The 21,811-nt window shown below is 53.7% G+C and overlaps 10 protein-coding genes across 10 annotated transcripts; 6 read left to right on the plus strand and 4 right to left on the minus strand.

Annotated features, from left to right (window-relative positions):
• Window positions 1–1,077: 1,077 nt before the first annotated feature.
• CPAR01_01951 (ribosomal protein L24) lies at window positions 1,078–1,620 on the minus strand (the record flags this gene model as incomplete). Its single annotated transcript, XM_060486239.1, has 3 exons — window positions 1,078–1,356; window positions 1,421–1,533; window positions 1,602–1,620. 3 exons carry the CDS (start codon window positions 1,618–1,620, stop codon window positions 1,078–1,080), a joined length of 411 nt encoding a protein of 136 aa, XP_060353567.1.
• Window positions 1,621–2,627: 1,007 nt separating this feature from the next.
• CPAR01_01952 (cytochrome c oxidase assembly protein CtaG/Cox11) lies at window positions 2,628–3,710 on the minus strand (the record flags this gene model as incomplete). The annotated part of the gene is made up of 4 exons (XM_060486240.1): window positions 2,628–2,686; window positions 2,784–3,237; window positions 3,335–3,404; window positions 3,469–3,710. 4 exons carry the CDS (start codon window positions 3,708–3,710, stop codon window positions 2,628–2,630), a joined length of 825 nt encoding a protein of 274 aa, XP_060353568.1.
• A 454-nt stretch (window positions 3,711–4,164) lies between these two features.
• CPAR01_01953 (amine oxidase) lies at window positions 4,165–5,876 on the minus strand (the record flags this gene model as incomplete). The annotated part of the gene is made up of 3 exons (XM_060486241.1): window positions 4,165–5,086; window positions 5,134–5,551; window positions 5,603–5,876. 3 exons carry the CDS (start codon window positions 5,874–5,876, stop codon window positions 4,165–4,167), a joined length of 1,614 nt encoding a protein of 537 aa, XP_060353569.1.
• A 1,614-nt stretch (window positions 5,877–7,490) lies between these two features.
• Window positions 7,491–7,745, plus strand: CPAR01_01954 (uncharacterized protein; the record flags this gene model as incomplete). The annotated part of the gene is made up of 1 exon (XM_060486242.1): window positions 7,491–7,745. One exon carries the CDS (start codon window positions 7,491–7,493, stop codon window positions 7,743–7,745), a length of 255 nt encoding a protein of 84 aa, XP_060353570.1.
• Window positions 7,746–9,580: 1,835 nt separating this feature from the next.
• CPAR01_01955 (vesicle transport V-SNARE protein) lies at window positions 9,581–10,340 on the plus strand (the record flags this gene model as incomplete). The annotated part of the gene is made up of 2 exons (XM_060486243.1): window positions 9,581–10,179; window positions 10,253–10,340. The coding sequence occupies 2 exons, from the start codon at window positions 9,581–9,583 to the stop codon at window positions 10,338–10,340; spliced, it is 687 nt and encodes a 228-aa protein (XP_060353571.1).
• Window positions 10,341–10,890: 550 nt separating this feature from the next.
• Window positions 10,891–14,741, minus strand: CPAR01_01956 (uncharacterized protein; the record flags this gene model as incomplete). Its single annotated transcript, XM_060486244.1, has 2 exons — window positions 10,891–14,616; window positions 14,673–14,741. The coding sequence occupies 2 exons, from the start codon at window positions 14,739–14,741 to the stop codon at window positions 10,891–10,893; spliced, it is 3,795 nt and encodes a 1,264-aa protein (XP_060353572.1).
• A 1,451-nt stretch (window positions 14,742–16,192) lies between these two features.
• On the plus strand, window positions 16,193–16,497 carry CPAR01_01957 (uncharacterized protein; the record flags this gene model as incomplete). The annotated part of the gene is made up of 2 exons (XM_060486245.1): window positions 16,193–16,387; window positions 16,450–16,497. The coding sequence occupies 2 exons, from the start codon at window positions 16,193–16,195 to the stop codon at window positions 16,495–16,497; spliced, it is 243 nt and encodes an 80-aa protein (XP_060353573.1).
• A 488-nt stretch (window positions 16,498–16,985) lies between these two features.
• CPAR01_01958 (arylsulfatase A) lies at window positions 16,986–18,359 on the plus strand (the record flags this gene model as incomplete). Its single annotated transcript, XM_060486246.1, has 1 exon — window positions 16,986–18,359. The coding sequence occupies one exon, from the start codon at window positions 16,986–16,988 to the stop codon at window positions 18,357–18,359; it is 1,374 nt and encodes a 457-aa protein (XP_060353574.1).
• Window positions 18,360–18,965: 606 nt separating this feature from the next.
• On the plus strand, window positions 18,966–20,021 carry CPAR01_01959 (uncharacterized protein; the record flags this gene model as incomplete). Its single annotated transcript, XM_060486247.1, has 2 exons — window positions 18,966–19,257; window positions 19,306–20,021. The coding sequence occupies 2 exons, from the start codon at window positions 18,966–18,968 to the stop codon at window positions 20,019–20,021; spliced, it is 1,008 nt and encodes a 335-aa protein (XP_060353575.1).
• Window positions 20,022–20,477: 456 nt separating this feature from the next.
• On the plus strand, window positions 20,478–21,779 carry CPAR01_01960 (FAD dependent oxidoreductase; the record flags this gene model as incomplete). Its single annotated transcript, XM_060486248.1, has 1 exon — window positions 20,478–21,779. The coding sequence occupies one exon, from the start codon at window positions 20,478–20,480 to the stop codon at window positions 21,777–21,779; it is 1,302 nt and encodes a 433-aa protein (XP_060353576.1).
• Window positions 21,780–21,811: the final 32 nt, after the last annotated feature.

Below are 21,811 nucleotides of genomic sequence, written 5' to 3' on the forward strand. Positions count from 1 at the left end.
CCAATATCAAGGCATCGATTCCGAGAATTCAGGAGCCGTCGGCGTCATGTTTTGAGAAAGTGATTCTCAATACACAGCTTGTGCAACTCGGCCTTGGTACAGTACTCTCTAAAAGGAAGGTGGAGGATTGATTGCATGGTTCATGAAGACCGAATTAGTCAGGTTATGTTAGCATTAATGATCCCAGTTCACACACGGTTCACACACTGTTTTTCACACTAGTGAGGTGACATTTCGATGTGTTTTGGTCGTGTGTGATGCTTAAACATTCTTGATATATTGAGAAACTGCTAACTGAGCATAAAAAGCTGAACAGGAGATATCATGTATCTCACCATCAAATTCCCAGCCTCATGGACAAAGCTCAGTGAAAATCTTCGGGCGAGTGGAGAGGTGGTGATTCCACCTCTTCCGGGGGTTGCTCTTCGCCAGTCGTATACCTCGAAAACCATGGATTTGTAGTTAACGCGGAGATATCCTAGCGGGATTTATACAGTCACATGTGAGACCTACCGTTGAAGAACGTTCCAAATTCATGTAGGGGAACTTATGTTCTTGCCAGTCAACAGCAATAGATAGGTTAGCCTGGTCACGGGATGATGTAGCAAGAGACATCACCGCCTCCCTAGGGCGGAAGGGGACGGTGGTGGCTTCGGGAGGACCTCCCATGGAGCATCTCACGGGTTTGAAGACGTGAGGTGGCCATTGAGAAAACGAAATTTCTCGATTTCATTTTCTAGAACTTTTTGTTGCCTTTTTAGCCTTGTTTCCCTCGTGCTTTTCTTTTCCCTTTCCAGGCAAAATGTGGTTATCTGCCATTGCCAAAACGCGTCAATAGGTCCTGTCGTGAAAAACGCCGTCGAAGATGTGGATATCGTTGTCATGTCCCGCCGCCGCCGTTTTATTGAAGATTGTACCGGTTCCCTTGAACTGCCGCTTTTGGATGTGTGGTCGTTTAGCTCCTCCAACCCGTCGTGAGTGAAGGCTCGATTGTTGTAATCAAGCCCCCGTCACTTGAGAAGGAGAAGGAAGTCATTGATTCATGACGATTGAGACCGAAGAGAGTGAGGAAGAGATTTAGGCGGTAGCCTTGGACTTGACGCGGAGCTCGCGGCCGATCTTGGTGCGCTCAAGGATGGACTCGCGGTCCTTGTCGAGCTTGAGCTTGTTGATGACGACGTTGGAGGGGTGGATGCCGAGGGGGACGGACTGGCCGGAGGTCTTCTCGCGGGTGACGCGCTCGACGTGGATGACGTACTTGAGGCGGTAGACGGAGGTGACCTTGCCCTCGCGGCCCTTGTTGGCGCCACGGACGATGGTGACCTCGTCGTCCTTGCGGACGGGGATGGAGCGGACCTTTTGGGGTGTTAGATCAAAAGAGTCTCAAGTAGAATTGAAAACCGTTAAAGTGAAGACATACGTTGTACTTCTCGCGGAGCTCCTTGGAGAGAGGGGCGCTCATGATGACACGACGGGTGCTGGAGGGGGCACCGAAGTGAGCCGCGCGCGACTTGCGGCGGGAGGAGGAGATGTCTGTTTCGCAGCAAAGTCAGTAAACCGTCTTAATTACCATCATCAAAAACGTTAAGAAGAACACTCACTCTGGTTAACCTTGGTCATCTTGGCTGCGTTAGTACAAACGTCGTTTGGTTGGAAAGGGAATTTCGGTGAGGTTGGGCGTCGCAGAGAAAAGTCGAGCAGGTAGAAGCACGTCCAGCGAAAAAAAAGTTTTGGCAGGATGGGGTGGTTCGGCCGTTGTGGGCTGCGAATTGGAGAGACCCACGTGACTTAGGTCTTGGTTGAAAAAATCACATTAGTGAGGTGGTCCTAGCTCCTGCCGGGCTGCTGGAGAGAAAAAAGTTCAAAGGCCGGGCGGACTTGGAGCTCAGTCGGCCGAGACCGGGATTCCGCGGTGTTGCTGATAAGATAAGGCGCATCTCTGAGGAGCCGTGAGAGATATCTTCCGCGATGCTCAAGGTAAGGTAGGGGGAAATTACGTAGAAGGTTTGCAACAAAAGCAAAAGGCATCGGCAGGCCCGAAAAGACATGATTTGGCGATGTTACACGGGTCAGAAATGAGGGCTTTTAAGTACTCAAGCTTCCTGTTACTTTCCCTTCAACCGATGACCACAGTGAACGAATCTGGGAGTACCTATATCTCTAGCCCAGGCATCAAGAACCATTGTCTCTTGTTCTAGACTGATACCAGGCCGTTCTAGTGCGGAATTGAGGCATTGATACTTCCCCCCTTTTACCTCATGTGAGGTAGTGAGCGAGGTTTCTCTGAATAGGTACCTCACTCACTAAACTTTATTCTGTACAGATACATCTTCATCACCAGGTGACAGTAGCGAGCCAGTGAAGAATGAACAATGTACAATAGATCTATATGCCGCCTTTACCACAGTCATGAGAATACAATAGCTCTTTTCAACGCCTGGTGGTATGCTCTCCCCCAATGGGGTATACAGTAGTAGTTGTACAAGCTTGACCAACGAGGTCTAGAGGGGCCTTTTAACACAAGTAGGATTTGAGGTAGAACACGTCGTCAGAGTGGGGAACATGGTGTGTATGGTGTGTAGATGTAGAGCGTCTCGTCCGTGTATAGTGAACATGGACTGCTCTTTTTAGTTGCTCGCAAACGGCGTAGGCGCCTTGAACTTGCCGTTGTCGTCGTACTTGGCCTCTGTGATCACACGGTCAGCAACCCAATCACCTACTTTCCTCATCCCCCAATCTCCCGCAGGAGAACGACAAGAGAAGAAGCAGAGAGCAAAACTTACTGAAGAACGTATAATTCAACGTCACAGTCTCAATACCACGCATGTTGACATCATTCACAATATCCGGATCCAAATAAAAGAAAACCGGCATATCCACTGTCTCGCCCGCATTCAACCTCTGCTCCTCGAAGCAGAAGCACTGAATCTTGCTGAAGTACGGCGCCACCTGACCGGGTGTGACGCTGTAGGTTGCGACACCGATAATGTCCTGGTCCGAGTTGTTCGTCGCCGTGTAAAAGGCTAGCGCCGTCTCGCCGGGGAGCACGCGCACCTCGCGCTGCTGCGGGGTGAACTTCCAGGGGAGGATGTCCGAGACGGACGAGTTGAAGGTGACGCGGATGCGCGGGGCCGTCGTCACGGGGACGAGGCGCGCGGCGAGGCCGTCTTCGCTGTAGTCCACGTCCGGGCCGTGGGCGCGGACGGGTTGGCCGCCCCAGCCTGTTGTTTGGCAGATCTGTGGACGGGGTGAAGAGTATGGGTTAGCCGTCTGCAATGTTTCTCCTCGTATTGAAGGGGTCGCTGAGGGTCGGGAGGGAGGAAAAGAAGCGCACCATCTTGTAGAGAGGCACAGAGCCGTATGACAGGGCGACTGTCCCGAGAATGACGCTGAGTGTGTAGTACCTGGATCGCAAAACCACTTTAGCCCAACGGTACTCTTGAGTCTCAATACCAATCGCTCTCTTACGCTGTCGTAGCATTCTTGCGTTTATAGTGCGCATGGATCTGCTCCATTGAAGGCGCACCGCCGAAGCTGGGCCCGTTTTGCTGCTGCTTCGGCGAAGGCGTCGTCGATGCCGCTCGGCGGCCGGCTGGGGGCATCCGCAGGTTGCGCGGCGCTGGACGGACGGCGTGCTGGCAGAAGAAGCAGCTCCATTTCTGTGTCGACTGCGAGGATATGCGCCACGGGAGGCGCGGGAGGGCGTTCATGGTCGCGAACGCGGGGGCGAAAGTTGAGGGTTGAGACCGTGAGGTTGTTGCCGGGAATGTTGCGCCGAATCGTTCGACGATGTCATGCCATTTCGCATTTCATCGGGATTTGGGGAACCGACCTAGCTCTAGCTTGCTGGCAGCGGGCGGTCCCCGAGAGGCCGGGACGGGCGGGGTGGTTGTTCCGCCCCCGGGCATTGGTTGGCTGGCTTATAGGGGTCTCTGCACTCTATTTCCGCTGAAGAGCCCTGTTTAATGAGCAATAACAACCTAATGCAGTTGGATGCCGTAAGGAATTCCAACGCAAACGAGAATGGGCGAACGCTGCAGTCCACGGGGGCTGCCTTAGTATCAGATGTTTTGTTGATTATTTACTATTATTTCCACCGGCTTGATGCTGTTGATCTCGTCAAGCCATACGAAGCAGTTTAACGCCAAGTGCCATCACGCCGGTTCAGGCAGCTTTGCCACTCTTCAAAGACCTCCTCCACCCATTTCGACGCCCGTAAATTGCAGTCTCAGCTGCGCCTGCCGCTCTCTCCAGTACTCTAATGACAAACACCTGAATCAAAAGGATGACGAGTCGTACCAGCAAGTCGGCAAGCCCCAAAGACGGTTTCCTCCCTCGGCTATACGTAGAGTCGACAAATTGGAATGGGAGTTTGGCATAGAGGTGGTCCTGTGCGGCATGTAGTCCACTGCTGAAGGCATCCTCATGGAAACCATACTTTGTCCAGGCCCCCGCGTAACTGATACCCCTCTTGTTCTGGATGCGTGGAAGAAGCTTCTGTGCTCGGACGGCGGCAGGAGTGTAGAGAGGATGACGGTATGTGAATGACGCCTGGATCGTGTCTGGGTTCGGTTGGTGCAAGGGGTTCATCGTGACGAGGACGTCTCCGAAGGTCTCCCTGGGGATATGCTGAATGATGTTCATGTTGTAGGTCAACGAAACCTGGTCGATGTTCTGCTTGCCAGTGGAGGGCGATGACAGGGTCAGGTAATTCCAACTAGACCATGCCTTCTCAGACGCTGGCATATGTGAAATATCGGAATGGAGGATGACCGAGTTCTCGGAAGTTTGGAAAGCGGAAAGAATATCCTTCTCCTCAGGCGTGGCTGATCCCTCGATAATTCTCAAGGCCTGGTCTCCGTGCGTCGCCAAGATAACATGGTCGTAAACGTCGGACTTGCCGTTGTGGGTGTGAACACGAACTCTGCCGTCCTCCTCGCTGGTGACTTGAGTGACCTGCGTGTTAAGGAAAAGGTGATTTGACGGGAATCCGCTCATGACAGCATCAATGTAGGATTTGCCGCACTTTTTCAATGTGAGCCACTCCGGTCTTGTCGCAACCGTTGACAGGAGATGATGGTTCCACCTAGCCTCTATTAGTACTACGCCTCGATCGCGGACAATGACACTCACATGAAGCGAACCAGAGTGACAGCTGGGAAGTTCAACGTGCACTTATCCGGGCTTGTGCTCCATACGGCGGCGGTCATAGGAATTAGGTAGTCGTCCCTGAATGCATCTGAGTAGCCTTCTCTCTCGAGGTACTCGCCGATCGTTTCCTCTCTCTTGCCTCCTTTGCTATATCCGTTCATCGCAGCGGCATCGTTCTCATCCTCCGCCATCAACAAGTCCAGTGCAAATTGGTTGAAACGAATGATGTCGAAGATCATCCTCCACATCCGCGGCGAGAAGAGGTTTTTCCTCTGAGCGAAGATGGAATCTAGACTTTTACCAGCCCATTCAAATAAGCCATGGTCACGAGTGACGCCAAATGTCATCTCGGTCGGGACGGTGTCCACCTTGACCCTCTTCAAGAAGTTGATAAAGTTTGCTGAGCTTCATGTAAGTCAGAGGCTCATGATGGCTGATGTACAGGACCTACGATATGTGGCGGTGTTGAGGACGATAAAGCCGGTGTCGACGCGAGTCTCATATTTGCCGTTCTTCCAAGTCACCGTATTTGTGTGTCCTCCTAGCCTTGATGAGGCCTCGTACATATAAACGTCATGGTAGCTTCGGTTGAGAGCCCAGAGAGCCGCGATACCGGCGGCTCCACTGCCGACGACGGCAACCTTCTTCCTAAACCTTGGGTCAATAGGAGAGCCCACGGAGCCACGAGAGCCTATTGATTCCAGCGACGGTGGTCGTCGGGACATTATGCAAGAGATACGAGGATGAACGTTGGGAAATGGGAGGTTTGTGGATGTTCCTGAACAAAGCCACTGGACGTCTGTCGCGCGAGGGCGCAGGTTTACAATGCTACAGTAGCATATAAAGATACGGCAAGAAGAATAGGGGAGGCCGGTAACAGCTCTCTATCCAGGATGGAATGACGGCGGGCAAGAAGAGGGGAATTTTCAGACGCAAGCCACGGACGACGATTTGGGGAAAGAGAACAATGGTTCGCACATGCTTCCAGCAAGCCAAACTCACACCTTGTCTCTGTGACTGACACCCCGCCCCAGGTTCAGGAAGGGGAGCACAAAAAGTCTCAAGTTGGCGGAGGCAACATTGGTACGCAAGTAGGGTACATCTGCGCCTGTAGCACCACCACCACCACCACTTGGCTGGGCTGGGCTCCGGACCAGTGCGCTTACTAGTGCTGCAATTCATGCAGCTGAAGGGATGGAACGGATTCAAACAGGTAGCGTTCTTTGGGGCTGTGGTAGTGGCGGCAGCTGTGTGTGCGTAACATACGAGGTATGTGGGTGTAGGGATGAATGCGGTGTGTAGGCCGAGAGCGAAGGAAACCAGAGCTCAGTGAGACAAGCGGAGAAACAAAACGTACAGCGGCTGACCTGGCGGCATCTTGACCTCTGGTCTCTGTTTCTGAGGATGTGATGAGAGTCTGGTGGAGTCTCTCGAGAGAGGGAGCTCAGCTCTGGAGCAAGCAATGATCGACACGTGGCTGCCGGTAGCAAGGGCCGCAAAGAGATAGGTAATGCGAGGCGCAGAAGACAAGGTATTAGATAGAGCTGGAGCTGGAGCTTGAGCTTGAGTAGATAGGACCCTTTCTGAACCTTGGGATAAGATTCCGGTGCGAAAATCGGTGACAAGAAGGGAGGGAAAAAAAAGGGTGAGACGGGCATGGAAAGACGTCGGCAGGTGTGTTCGGCCGGCTGATCACGATACGATGAAACGAAACTCAGCTCTTGCCGGAGTTCCCACGCGCAATGACGCTTGCATTGGGACACCCCTGCACCTGATCCTTCTGCGTCTGCTGCGTCCCCAGCTCTTTCCCCAGCCCCCCCTTGTCTTGCCGGACTTCAACTATCGCTTGATGGTTCACGATCCAAAACGCCACAAGTGGCTAGACATTTTATTCCATTTTTCCGAAAAGAGGCTGAAGATTCGAGACGACATCTGCAAATTCAACGCTCGGAATTTGATGGTTTAGACGCTTCATTTGGATGAACGCATGCTCGTGGAAAGTGAGGCTGGCGACAACAGACGAGAAGGCCTTTCCTGAAATTTCACTTGCCGTTCATCAAGGCAATCATTCGGAAAGAAGAAGGCCGCGATAAAGGCGTGCCATTATTTTCACGATGAAAAACTGATTTGGATCTCTCGGGTAGCTTTACTAGCCAAAGCAATCATTTCGGCGCATTTTTTTCAATACGTATCACGATCACCGCGTCACTATTGAATCCGATACGGACGAGGACGTTCAGCAAATTCAACTTCGCGATGGCGCCACTCCACGATTTTTTCAAGAAAATTGTCATAAGTGGAACTTCTTCCTCACTGCCAGAGACCAGCTCCAGCAAGCAATGAAAAAGAGAAAAAACAGGCCTGTCAGACGTCCACCAACACCCACCCTGACCGTGCGCCCAAGGGCAAGACCACGATCAGGGACGAGATCATCACCGCTCTCTATACAGCAACCTTTACAGGAAGCCGCCCTCCTTGCGGAGGGTGCGAGAGCAACCAGAGTTCTTCACTCTAGGGTATCGAGGATATCAATCATCAACCAGGGTGGGATCTGTAGCTCCTTTAGGGAACCAAGAGTAGGTCGAATACTATAGAAATGATTCTCTGAAGTATTGTCGACATGAAGAAAAAAGAAGAAGAAAAGTCTAAGATTCGCGGTGGAAGGTCGCCCTTATATAGATTTCTCCAACGACCGGTTCGGCGCACGGGCCAGGGGCCGTTAGAGTGGGTTTTTGGTGGGCTTTGCTGCCTGCGGTGGGCGACGACGGCTGAAATTTTCGACAAATGGCTGGTCACCGCCCAAACTTTTTGTGATTTTGCCGCTTTTCGTTGAAGGAGTAGTCTGCGTGAAGAAACTTCCTTCCTCATCTCGCGGGCGCTGCGCAATAAGGACTTGCGCGTAGAGCTTTTCGTAGATTTCGTCCTTAGAGAGAGGTCTTTTCACACGGCTTCAGCTTCTTCTGTCAATGTGCATGAGTATTATTTCACAAAGGCATAGTAGACGCACCCTGTGCTAGGCAGATATCCCGATCTCTTCGCGGAGCTACTTTGAGATACCTCGTGGCTCACGTGAACACGCATTCAAAATCACATGGAAGGCTGTGACGCGCGGTCAAGTAGGTCTTCGTGGTTCGGGCAATATTACACTACGTTGCTCATGTAAGGTACCTGGACATGAGACGCATCCGACTGCAAAAACCGGCAGGCACCAAGGCTTCACGAGTGCAGCAGCCGAAGCCTGAAATCTGTTGCCATTCAGCACCTCAGTTTAAGATATGGCAAGCTGTCTCGTGGACCATCTTCAGGCTTTCACCTGCTGACGCGCTGCTTGCGGAAATACCTGAGCAAGGCAGACAGAGGCGTACCGAGTAATCATGGCTTCTAGGCATCGTTCATGTGGACTATGGATGTGCTTGAGCCGCATAACATCTCACAGACGAGGTCTTTGATACGGCTCTCTAGACAGAAAAGTACCAAGGTACATTACCTCGGATTGTACTTAGATGGGCAGCGCACAGAAATTTAGAGCAGGCCGAAAGCGTGCAGTTTAAGCCTAGTAGGCCATTTAAGGTAGTGTCAAGTTATCACAAGGCCAATGGTTGACGACGAAAGTATGTCGAGCACTCAACGGGATCGGAAAACGGTAGTACGAGTCCCCAATTCTTAAAAGCGCCGTGACAGTTTTTCAACTGCCATCAGTCTACCCGGCTTAAGTTCAACTCCACGTCCAAGTACGAGAGACACATAAATGCATTTCCAGACTGGCGACGCGGAGCCGGTTTCTTCTAGAGCCGGGGGTTTCAACTTTGAAGAAGAAAAAGAAGAAGAGAAAACGAAGTTTTGCGCCGACCGATTTCTCATAAAAAGACTAGCCTGCGGGTGGGGGACGCGGAAAGCGGGCGCACGGGCCATGCCTATCACGTGTCTCTTCACTGGAATGGCTACCTTATTCTGCTGTAGTACAGAGTGCCTTTGCTGAGGTAAGGCACCACGACACCTTAATGAGTGTGTGTCCACTCAAGGCCCAGTGGCTGGAGCCCAGCGTCTCGTTGCATCCGATTGGTGCACCAGCCACCCGGGAGGAATGATGTCGCCAAGCCCGGTCCTGACTTACGCATACACCTCCGTACTCCATGCGACCAAGTACATTCATCAAGACCAACAATCCACTCGCCCTTGACCGTTTTCGGCATTGATCCAACTACCACCCCGACGAACCCGCAGTGACGACCATCAATCTTGTGATACCCAACGAAGCCAAACTCTCACAGCTCGCCTACAGCCTTCCCGACGAGGAGTGCCCCCATCCTCTCACTCCATCCCTTTATCGCCCTCCTGAAGGCGAAAGGTCACCAACGACATCTCCCGCCAACTTTCTAAAAACCACCCGACCAACGAACCTTTCCACCTCCCCAATCCCGCCGCCACCATGTCCAACCCACTCGAAACAGAGCCCGGCTCCGAGCGCTTCGGCGACTACGAAGCAGAGCTGAAGCTCGTCCAAGCCGACCTCGTCCAGAAACTCGACCAGATCCCCGAACTCTCAGGCGAGCCCCGCAAAGCCGCCCTCTCCTCCGCCGAGCGCGCCCTCGAGGAGGCCGACGAGCTCCTCGCCCAGATGCGCCTCGAGAAGGCAAACATCCCCACCACCCTCCGCTCCAAGATCAACGCCCGCTTCCGCAACCACGAGTCCGACATCGACGCCCACAAGCGCAAGCTGCGCTCCCTCGCCGACGACCGCGCGGCCTTGTTCGGCGCGCGCTACACCGACAACCCCTCGGGCAGCGGCCAGGACGTCCAGCTCGAGCAGCGCCAGCAGCTGCTCTCCGGTACGGACCGCCTCGACCGCTCCACGCAGCGGCTCAAGGCCAGCCAGGCCCTCGCCAACGAGACGGAGGGCATCGGGGCTGGTATCCTGGGCGATTTGCACACCCAGCGCGAAACCATCCTGCACACCCAATCGCGCCTTCTCGAGAGCGAGGGATATGTGGACCGTAGCGTCAAGACGTTGCGGGGGATGGCACGTAGGTAAATATCGTCCCTTACTACCCTTGGTTGTTTGAAGCTACAAGGTGAGGAGTCCAGACTGACATACTCAAAGGATGGCTACCAACCGGGTGATTACGATTTCCATCATCACCATCCTGGTTCTTCTCATTATCGCCGTCATTTACAGCAAGTTCAGATGAAGGAACGTAGCAACAGCAGCAGCAGTAACAACTATCCCCGTCAGGAGTGCGGGGCCCGGAGTTTTGGGTTGTATAAGGATTCTACCACGACTGTACTTTGATCACTCCCATCGGGGACCTCATTACTTTTTTTTTCTTATGTGTGCTTCTTTTTTGCGAGCAAAGTGAAAGAGAGAGAGAAAGGGCCTCGAGTGCAATGTCATATAACGATTGGGGAAAAGCCCCTGGTCTGGGTTTGAAAGCAAGAGGCCGAGTCCAAACAGAGACAAGACGTAACAAAAAACAAGAAAACCATCATGACCAAAGGTGCTTTAGACAATTGACAGTTTAACGACACCATTATGCATGAGAATATGTATTACCAATCGCTCCTTTGTAAATGTCAATTTCTTTTTTCTCTATTTACCGTACCCGACAAGACGCCGACATGACAATGTTTGAGAGACCCTCTTTTTCCCTTTTCAACTCGGGGTCGCTTTTAACCTCATTGAATGGGTATAATCACACTTTTAAATCTTCAAAGAAAACCCCCTCCTTCGCAAAAATGATCTCATCTCCGTCCACGGCCGCCTCTCCCCTTGTTGACACCTCCGCCCGACGGGCCACCTGACCGTCTCCTATCCTCGCCGAGTCCCTTGCGGCCGGCAGCAATACCACCCTTGCCACCGCGACCGCCACGATCACCACCACCGCCGCGTCCACCACGTCCTCCGCGTCCACCGCGGTCCTGGCCACCTCGTCCGCCACGGAAGGGCGGTCTACCACCACCACGGCTCTTGTCAACCTGAGCCTTGACGGCGGCGGCGTCGCCCTCGTCCATGTCCTCCATCTCATCATCGTCCTGACCGCGCTTGTTGCTGAACTTGAGCTTACCGCGGAGACCTCTCTTGCCGGCGTCCTTGCCCTTGAGCGCGGCGACGTAGGCGTTGACGCCCGAGCCGTCGTTCTCAACGCCGTCGACTTCCATCGCCTCGTCGTCGTCCTTGCCGAGGATGAGCTTGCCGTCCAAGTCAGTCTTGGCCTTGGTCCGGCCTGGCTTGCGCATCTTGACGGGCTTAGTGGACGAGATGTTGGCCAGGGCATTGCGGTCGAGCAGATCGAGCGGCTCGTCCTCGTCTTCGACAATGTAGGTATTGCCGCCCTTTCTGTTGCCGCGCTTGCCCTTGGCGCCAGCAGCCGCCGCACCGCTTTCGTCGTCGTCGGACCCGTCGTCGGAATCGTCCGAGTCGCTGCTGTAGAGGGCCTGGTCGAGCTCGTTGTCGAACTTACGTCCCTGGCGGCCGTCCTCTTCGTCGCTCTCCTCGCCGGCGGCCTTGGCCGCGTCCTTCTTCTTCTTGGCGCGGTCCTTGGTCTTGCGGATGTTGACAATGAGCTTCCTGTCGCTCTCTGGGCAGTTCTGGTTGACGAGGTCGAAGCCAAACTTGCGGATCATGCGCTCCAGAATGTGCCTGACCTTGCTCTTGAAGTGGCCCTTGTGCTCGTTGCTCCAGATGATGAGGTTGGGGACCATGGAGGACAGGCGGGGGATGACGAGCTCCGAGGGGAGACTGACGACGCAGATCTTGACGAAGCCCAGGACGCTCTTGACGATCTCGCGGTTATTGGAGGTCAGGAAGAGGTCCATGGTCTGCACGAGGTCGGCCAGGGTCTGAGTGCTGACGGATCTTCTGAACTCGTACAGCACGCGGCTGAGGGCGGTGATGGACGCTGAGATCATGTGAGGGGTGCTGCCGACGAGACCGGCACTGACCATGGTGAGAAACTCCTCAACGTTGGCTTTACCGGCGGGTGCGTCTGCGGGCATGTGAGGAATCTTGCTGTTATCGATAGGGGCGTCGTTGGCAGATTCCATGCGGTGACCGATCTGCACCAGGAGGTCGTACGCAGCCTCTCTGGCGCGCTCGTTGTTCTCCTTGCAGCAAATGACGACTTCGCTAAGGATGGAGGGAATGAAGTGGAGTGAGGTATCGGGGATGAAAGGCAGCAGGGCAGAGAGAGCGGCAAGGCGTTCTCTGCGAGCGGGGGCGGAAACCTTTTCGGCGCTCGACAGGAACATCTGCTGCAGCTCGTCATTGCGTGCAGCGAGGGCCTGCTTGCCGGTTTCTGACTCGGTAAGGCGGGGAACCAGCTTGTAAGCCTTCTTCTGCAACTGAGGCTCGTTATCCCTGAAGATGATAACATTAGCAATTTCGAACAGAGCCGTGTAGCTTTCGCGAGGCAGGTAGAGTGCAATGCAGATGATCAGATCCATCAAGGTGTTGCTAGTTGAGGGCATAGCATTCTGCTTGGGTTGTTGTTTGGGCTTCTCCTGGTCGGCAGTCTGCTGCAGTTCCGCTGCGAGCATCTTGCTGACCCGGTCAAAGGTATCGATGAGCTCCTGCTTGGGGGTGACGCTGAGGAAAGCATTGATGGTGAGGAGGATAGGTCCTCTTGACTGAGGAAGGGTCTGGGTGTAGACGTTGAAGAGAACGGCGAGCATGTTTCCGGCAAAGCTACCCAAGTGCTCGAGGTTCTTCCTCGCCGTAGCCCTGGAGATGCGGCTTTGAAGAACGAGATCTTCCTCGTCGTCATCCTCGATGGTCGCAATAGCCTGGTTGGATTCGATGAGAATCTTGAGCGCACGGCAGACCTCCAGACGCAACTCGACCTGCTTGTACAGGATGTTTGCCAGGAGCTCGGCGAATGACTGATCGAAAGCGTCGGTAACGTCGAGCGGGAGATCGCAGTAACCGGGCAAGGTAGCCCAAATTTGCTGTACAAGGGTCTCGAAGATCTTGACTTCCAAAGTCTTCTCGGCCTTGCCGTGATCAAGCACCTTTTGGAACATGAGCTCACTGAGTGGGACCATCTCTTGACGGAAGTGCGCGAGGTTGGTGTTGCTGAGGTAGTCACGCAGGATAGGGAACATCCAGGCGCGGCCCTGTTGACCCTTGGCGGGCTTCGCGATGTTCAGGGGCAAGATGGACAGAACAGCCTCGGGGCCCATGGCGCGGATGGCCTTGCCAATGACTTCGTCGGCCTCCTTCTTGCCTTGGAAAGAGTCACTGCCACGGAGTTCTCCAACAGCCTTGGTGATGTTAAGCATCATGGGGTTTGCCCGCCATCTCAAAGAGTCGAACATGGCTCCAAAGACGTTGAAACTCTCCATCCAGGCTTGTTGGTACTTGAGGCTGAGCAGAGACTCGGCAATCTTGGCAATCTTGTCCAAAGTCTTCTCGTCATAAACTGATGGCTCCAGAATGACCGGCTGCGGAACACAGTTGGCCATAAATGAGACCAAGCACTCGGAAGCGGAAATCCGAATGTTGTGTGCGGGGGACTCGAGGTACTGTGCGACCATTGAGAAAATTTCGGGCAGGTTCTGGAAAACTTCATCGGGGTCGAGTTGTGCAGAGACATCGTAACCCCTCGAGAGGATTGCCAGCCATGGCGGAATAAGTTGCGTGTCGTTTGCGGCAGGGCGCAGCTCCGAGATGATTTCCATCAGTCGTGGGAGCTTGGACGAAGCGACGTCGTCGGCCATGCCCTCGAAAATCATTTCAAAAATCTCAAAAGTCGCCATCGTCATGTACTCGTTGCCGGATCTTGAGATTCCGAGGAGGAGGTCGCACAGAGCCTCGATCTTCTTGCTGGGCCAACCACCACTTGCAGAGGCAATGGTCTTGATGAGCTGGAGAGCGTGGATCAGAGCGGGATCGTGGGCAGACTCGGCTCCTTTCTGCTTCTTTGCCGCCGCGGCCTTTCCAGCAATATCCTCGAGGTTAGCGAGAGCGGTGTGAGCGCACATATCCGCAGCCGGGTGATCGAGTGAGGGGCTCGGGGGCGGGTTCTTGAGGACGTTTCGGAGCGCTTCCTGAGCCCTCTTGCGGATTTTCGGGCGCTGCTCGAGAGCGAGGTTGAGCAGACCGGCGACGGCTCTGCGCGGGCCGATCTGGGTCACGCCCAGCTCCCAAGCACCCGCATCTTGTGCGAGAAGAAGAGACTCGAGGCATCCGATAGACGAGCGAAGGAGGAGGGCTTCGGCATCTTGTTGCAGGAGAACGGGTGCGAGCGAGGTGAGGATCTGGGTGAACTTGGCGCGAAGGATAGGTTGAGGCGCAAACGGGGTGACGATATCGAGAAGGTAAACCACGGAGGTCGTCGTGTCGGAGCTGATGTTGCCGCTCTCTACAGCTTGGGTGAGGAGACCGAGAAGGGCAGCGAAGTAGCCAGTCGGTGTGGGCTGAGCGTTTTGCTCCTTCAGTGTTGTGTCGACCGCCTCGAGGACTACGGCAGTCTTAAACCATGTTAGTAAGGATAACAGCCGAACTGAGAACATTCGATAAAGCTTACCCTCTTTTGACTTTGAAGACCCGGGGAGCGGATCTTGTCCAGCTTCTCGGCAAGAGTTGGAGTCGACATCGTGCTTGCCGTATTCCAATTCCGTCGGGGACCAACTGTGGAAGAGACGATGCAAGTCAAAGCCGGTGTGGTCGAAGATCCCGTCCTCTCAGTGTCCCAAATTTTTCCTGGCGCAAAAAAATCCTTATCGAACCACCCCGCCCGCGATAAGACTCGCTTAACAAGTGTACGTACTGTGTCGGAAGACAGCTTTGGCCAAAAGTTTGTACGTCTCGCACGGTCCTCTAACGGTGGTGGATTCCAACGTTGAAATCCCCCACAATCGCCCTCAGCAGGTTGCGAGCTCAGGAATGGCAATTGCAGTCTCCATGGATCATGAGTAATTCGTTTCTCATGTTTTCAATAACCGTATTTCAAATTGGATGTATCTAGGTTCTCTCCAATAGAGAGTCCTTGATATAAGCTACACAACTGACACATACTTACGCGCGTACAACAGGATGGGACTATTGCGAAAGTTCTCACCAGTTACCTAGGCGTCCCTCGGTTGGTAGAGATTCCGTCGGCCTTTATAGCTACTATAACCGTACTTGCTACCTTGGGTATTCGTATACTCTTGTACTTTCGGATTCTTTACTAGGGGTCCACAAATCAGAACGCAATCATCTTGAAGACTCCTCCTTGTTTCCCGTTCCAAGGCTGTAGATGGGAGAGATTGATCGGGCATGGCTTCGTGTACGAAGTACGTAAGCGGCGAAGCCCGATTTACAAGACAAGAATTGCCCTCCTTCCCCGTGCCGGGTTCCCACCTCTCCTCCCACCGGCATTTCATATCTTCATCACGCCTATTTCGTATCCCGCCGGCCCTTTCAGTCATCCCGTTTGCAAACTTAATCAAGCGATTGTTTCCTCCCAATCTTGGACATTATCGTCGTACATCGTGACTCGTGAGGGAAGGCTTCTCATGGCCAGTTGCATACGATATAGGTGAGCTATCCGAGTTCCTACTTATTCACAACTGCTCGACCTGCCAAGCTTTCGGTTCTCAGTTCCAATGGCCTAGACGTTGATTCGGTTTACATGAAAGCGTAACTAACCAAACTAAGCCTTTTGACAAGTTCTAGTTTATGAATCTCACTGTTCGGGATTCGAAAGCCGGACCCATCTTTTGTCAATGTAGGCCAAAGTTAATTAAATATTTCTCGAATGTCTATCCACATCTGGCGGTTGAATGAGTCGTAGTTCGTGGCTTAACTTCCCTCGTGGGCCAGCCCGGCAATTATCTACCTGGCAGTCGTGATCTTCCCCTTACCTCAAGGGCCATGTGCCTTAAGTCCCCGGGACATTCGTATCATCGTATTCCGAGGACACCGACGGTAGGATGGTGTCCTCATAAAGCGTCGTTGCTGCACCCGCATGGTACTACACTTACCTGATAGACCTCAGTTCAATAATTCAGACATAACTCATCTCTACTGTCCTCTCGTTAAACCTCCTCAACTTACACCACAATGCAGTTCTCAACTCTCTTCGGAGCCGTAGCCCTCGTTGCCGGATTGGTCTCGGCCGCGCCTGCATCAGAGCAGCCCGCCGTCAAGCGCCAGAATTGGCAGCAGTGCCCAAAGGCAGGCGATCGGTGCACAAACATTTTGGGAGGAGTTGGCGGTTGCGTTTGCGGTCTCAAGCTTGACCCTAGATACAACTGCGTTTGCGTTTAAGTAGGTTTCTACACTTGCTCAATGTTTTTGATTACATACTGACTTTGTAGAAATATACCTCTTTCAGTGCCAATATTCACGGGCTACGGAATGAGTAGCAGTAGCACGGGGCATGGAAGGATGGTATAGCGTCTAAGCGAATGATTGTCTCATCGGTTGAGACTATAGAATAAAAGTCGGAAAGTGAAATGCAATGGTTTTGGACTAGTACAACGATTCGAGACAATGCCAATTCGATCCCTTCCTTTCCATCGTATCAAACTGTAGTGAGTGTCTTTCAGTAGGTTTCATTATACGAAGCGAGTTAAGTTTATCTTTGAACATGTTCATCGCGAAAAGAAACATCACGTTGAAATGTTGCTTTACAGTCGATACAATTAAGGGTCGTCGTTGGCGTCTCAAAAGGTTGTTGTCATATGAAGTTGTAGACGGGGGTTTGCAGACGGAGGTCACCTCCGTCTATGGCGTGATGGTACGCAACCCGCGAATCAGACGAACGTGGGGCTCAACATCGATACCTTCCTCATAACTCTTGTCTGCAGGCAACCCCTTTCCGCTCGAATCTTTCATCTTTTGCACATACATCATGGCTCGAGACCCAGATCGTCCAAACGTCGTCCTGATCCTAGCCGACAACCTCGGCTGGGGTGAATTAGGTTGTTACGGCGGTGGCGCCCTCCGCGGCGCCGCAACGCCCTGGATCGACAGGCTCGCGACGCAAGGTCTCCTGCTGCACAACTTCAACGTGGAGAGCGACTGCGTGCCAACCCGCTCCGCGCTGATGACGGGCCGGCACCCGATCCGGACCGGCTGCCGACAATCCGTCCCCGCGGGGTTCCCGCAGGGTCTGACTCCGTGGGAGCGGACGCTGGCTGAGTGTCTCAAGGAGAACGACTATGCTACTGCGCACCACGGGAAGTGGCATCTGGGAGATGTCCCAGGTCGGTATCCTTCGGACAGAGGCTTTGACGAGTGGTTTGGGATCCCGCGGACAACGGATGAGACGCAGTTCACCTCTGCGATTGGGTATACTCCTGAAGTGGCGGAGATACCGTACATCATGAAGGGAGTTGCTGGGCAAAAGTCAGAGAATGTGCGCGTCTACGACTTGGAGGCCAGGAGACTCATCGACGAGATGCTGGTGGAGAAATCTAAAGACTGGCTGTCTCGTCAAGTTGCGGCTGAACGGCCATTCTTCCTCTATCACCCTCTCGTCCACCTTCACTTCCCGACGCTGCCTCACAAGGACTTTGCGGGAACTACCAAACAAGGTGACTTTGCCGACTCCATGGCGGAGATGGATCACCGCGTAGGCCAAATCCTTGACCACATAGACTCCCTCGGAATTCGGGAAAATACAGTCGTCATCTTTGCCTCCGACAACGGTCCCGAGTTCAGGGAGCCGTACAGGGGCACGGCGGGGCCGTGGTCGGGGACATACCATACTGCCATGGAAGGCAGTCTGCGCGTGCCCTTCATCATACGGTGGCCGCGTCACGTTCCAGAAGGCGTCACGTCCAACGAGATCGTTCACGTAACGGACATTTTCACAACAATTTTGTCCGTCACCAAGTCTGGAGTTCCAGACGATCGCCCCATCGACGGCATCGATCAGACAATCTTCTTCAAGGACCCGGCCAGCGTCAGATCCGAGAGGCTGGGTTTCTTGTTTTACATCAAAGAAGAGCTGCGAGCGATCAAATGGAAGGACTGGAAGCTGCATCTCGTCTGGGAACCCAAAGTCAATCAGTCGTCGGGTCGGCTCGAGTCGCCTTACTTGTTTAACACCGTCAGGGACCCAAAGGAGGAATCGGACATTTTGTCGTTCAACACCTGGGTATTACAGCCAATGACCAAGTTGAGGACTGAGTTCCAGAGGAGCTTGGCAAATGATCCGGCGCCTCCTGACCCGTTGAAGGATTTTCTCTGCTCTAATATAGACGTAGCCATTCTCTGGTAGAGTACAGTAAGAATGCAATAGTCTTAGAGTCAGTCTCATAGCAAATGCTGTCTTATTTGGACTTGTCTCGTTTTTGGTCGAGCACCTTTAATCAATTTAGACTTTGTGATAGTTAGTTTCATAGCATTGGAGCACATCTTGCGTGTGCACGATCTTGGTGCGCTCCGAATTATATGACTGAAGTCCTATTTTGAAACAGCCATGGTCATGTTGATCATGATAGAGACTAATGATATCAGACTGGTTTGTCCCACACTCTGAAAGGTTCGGCCTATCGTAGTGGAAACACAACATATGCAACTAGATAACTATGGTCCTTGGCCGTAAGCAGGCTGAGCGATATGCGCAGCCAAAACCAGGACCAACTTCTCCAAACAGAGGGTAGAGTAAGCCTTGTGTGATGGGAAACAATTTTGCCACGAGGACACTGAGCCACTAGCAAAGTCACATACATCAAAGATACCAATACTCTCCAGCACCCACAAACCAAGCAGAAAATTTTGGAACCCTCTGTGTTCCTTCACCCCAACCTGTGCGGTCAAGGCAAAAAGAAAAAAGCATACTCCTTCACGACCAAGCGAGCAAACATTAGGCAGATACCTCGCGATGGCCTCAAAAACGACGTACGAGCCTCTGCTCGTAACACTCACCTTCACACCGGGCGGCTTCCAGCAGACCAAGATCCTCTCTATGGCACCGCAGACAACCCCCTTCACACCATCCAACGACCTCTGCTCTCCCGTCGACATTCGCTGCCTCGTGGGCAAGATGGAAGATCTCACGGGGGACGTTGAGTGTCTGCGAGACCAAGTCGTGGCCGAGACCACAGCCAGCCTGCCAACGCAATGCTTTCCCGAGAGTTACGCCGCAATCTGGCGACCATCCGGGAATACATTCAGTGAGAATCATGAAATTGTGAAAAAAGCACTGAAACAACGCTGACAAGACGACAAATTAGGCGACGTCGCAAGCGTAGCCTACCCAGGCACAGCCTGCATCTCCGGCTGGACGACAGCGTGCGAGACAACCCTGACCCTCGAGAGCGCGCAGACGTACACCCAGACGTGGTGCTGCCCGAGCTCGTACACCTGCCTCGTGCCCACGCCGGGCGGGACGCCCTACCGGGACTGCGTCAGTCTCCTGAGCACGAACACGGAGATCTGGATCAACAATATCGCGACGAGCGGCGGGCGGGAGTCGACGCTCTGGAGCTCGTGGAGGAAAATCTCCCTCACCGGTCTCCCCAGTGTTGCCGGGGGACCCCTCTCGGTCAAACACCCCGTCTTTCCGCTCTACGGTCGTGTTCCCTCCTCCCAGGCCTCTGGTGTTGCTGGAGGGGCAGGTCTTTCGGCTGGTGCTATTGCGGGGATCGCGGTTGGAGCGGTGGTGCTGGTTCTCTTGCTACTTGGTACCGGGTTACTCATATGCCTTCGGAAGAGGAAGCAAAAGAGGGCTGCGGCCGTCATTGCCGCGCAGAATGAGGGGAATACGGGCAATGAAGGATATGGGCAGAAAGGGTTTGGGTACGATGCGAAGCAAGAGTTGCCCGGTCACGGAACAGAGATGACGGAAGTCGACGCTGCCACGCCGCCTCCCGTTGAGCTTTCGGCTTATACAAGAGCTGCGGAAGTGGAGGGTAGCCGCCCTGCTGAACTGTCGTGATAGCATTCCCTAGGGAGTTTCTGCTTCTTTATACATACCTACATATGGATCAGTCCTTGAAATACATTTCCTCAACTTGCTTTGGATGGTTGGCTTGTAGCGTGTATTAGTTTGCCCCACCTCGCTAGACCGCATTGTCTGAATCCCACATCCAAAGGCGTGTCGACAAGCTTGCGGGTCTCAGCTTCGTGGTGTAAGTGAGTAAGGAACTCTTCATGTGATTGGCCAAAGCCGTCGCCCTTGTCCAAACACGGAAGTCTTGAGTCTTGGTTCCCGAATCAATGGGAGACATGTAAAGACTTCGCCCAGTGAATACTGCGAAAATGATACGACAACATGCGAGTACTCAATTCGAGACCAAAAGTATATAATCCCATCATTTTCCCAAGAGCTCTTCGAATAGTACCATACAACATCACTTACAAACACATCCAAACCAGTCCTAAATCCTCCAAAATGTCTGAACCTCGCGAAACCATCATCATAGTCGGAGCAGGCATCGTCGGCTCCGCTCTAGCCCACTTCCTCTCCTCCTCATCATCATCCTCATCAAACACTCCACGAACAGTCACTCTCATCGACCGCTCCTTCGGTCCCCTCCTCGGCTCAACAGGTCACGCACCCGGCTTCGTCGGCCAATTCAACGAGTCCCCAGTCCTCACCAAACTAGCCATCGGCTCCGTATCAGAATACGCCAAAATCCCCGGCGGCTTCGACACCGTCGGCGGCCTAGAAATCGCCTTCCAGCCCGCAGGATGCGAGCGTCTCAAGGCCAGATGCGCAGCCGCCTCACAGCGCGGCCTAGCCGCCGAGATGTTGAGCCTGGGAGAAGCACATACACTCGCGCCGGAACTCGTCAGAGAAGAAGACGGAAAAGATTCGTCAGGGGCAGGGGCTGCAGTCTTCTTCCCCACCGACGGGACCGCCGACGCATGCAGAATCACATCATTCTACCAAGACTCTGCAAAGAAAGCAGGCGTCAACTTCCTACAAACCTCGGTCGAGAAGCTCCTCTTCACACCAGACGGCCGCATCACGGGCGTCCAGGTCCTCAACCTCGGCTCCGCACAGCAACTCGAAGCCGATAAAGTCATCCTCACAACGGGCATCTGGGCCCGCGACCTCTGCCGCGACCTCCCCTTCCCCGTCCCCGTCATCCCCGTCGGACACCCCTACATGCACGCCCGCACCCGAACCCCCTTGCCTCCCCGAGAAAACTCAAACCCGAAATCAAAATCGACGTCGCTGCCGTTCGTGCGCTGGCCGGAACACCACGTCTACGCCAGAGATCACGGCACCCGCTACGGCATCGGAAGCTACGACCACCCGCCCGTAGGCTGCGCGCCGAACGCGGAAGACGGGACGGCGATTGGGGTCTGGATCCCTGATTTCCGGCAGACGCTCGAGGCTGCCAGAAAGATGCTACCTCCCGCAACCGCGGCGGAGTTTGAGGAGGATGTGAGTGAGAATCAGACTAAAAGCAGGAGCTTCAACGGGATCTTCTCCATGACGCCTGATAACATGCCGCTCGCTGGTGCGGTGAGGTCGGTGCCTGGGTTGCACATGGCTGTTGCCGTGTGGGTTACTCACGCTGCTGGGACGGCCAAGTTTTTGACGGAACTTTTGAATGGGGAGGGGGTAGATCAGGAGACGTTGGAGGCCCTTGAGCCGGAGAGATTTGCTGGGCGGGATTTTGCGACGCTGGAGGAGGAGTCGCTTTGTGGATATAACTCCATCTACAAGACTGTGGCCAAGTAGGCGTAAAGTAATCAGCATACTTTTTTTCTCCA

This window comes from Colletotrichum paranaense (genome assembly GCF_030867605.1).
Source record: "Colletotrichum paranaense strain IMI 384185 chromosome Unknown Scaffold_2.1, whole genome shotgun sequence".
Taxonomy (NCBI): domain Eukaryota; kingdom Fungi; phylum Ascomycota; class Sordariomycetes; order Glomerellales; family Glomerellaceae; genus Colletotrichum; species Colletotrichum paranaense.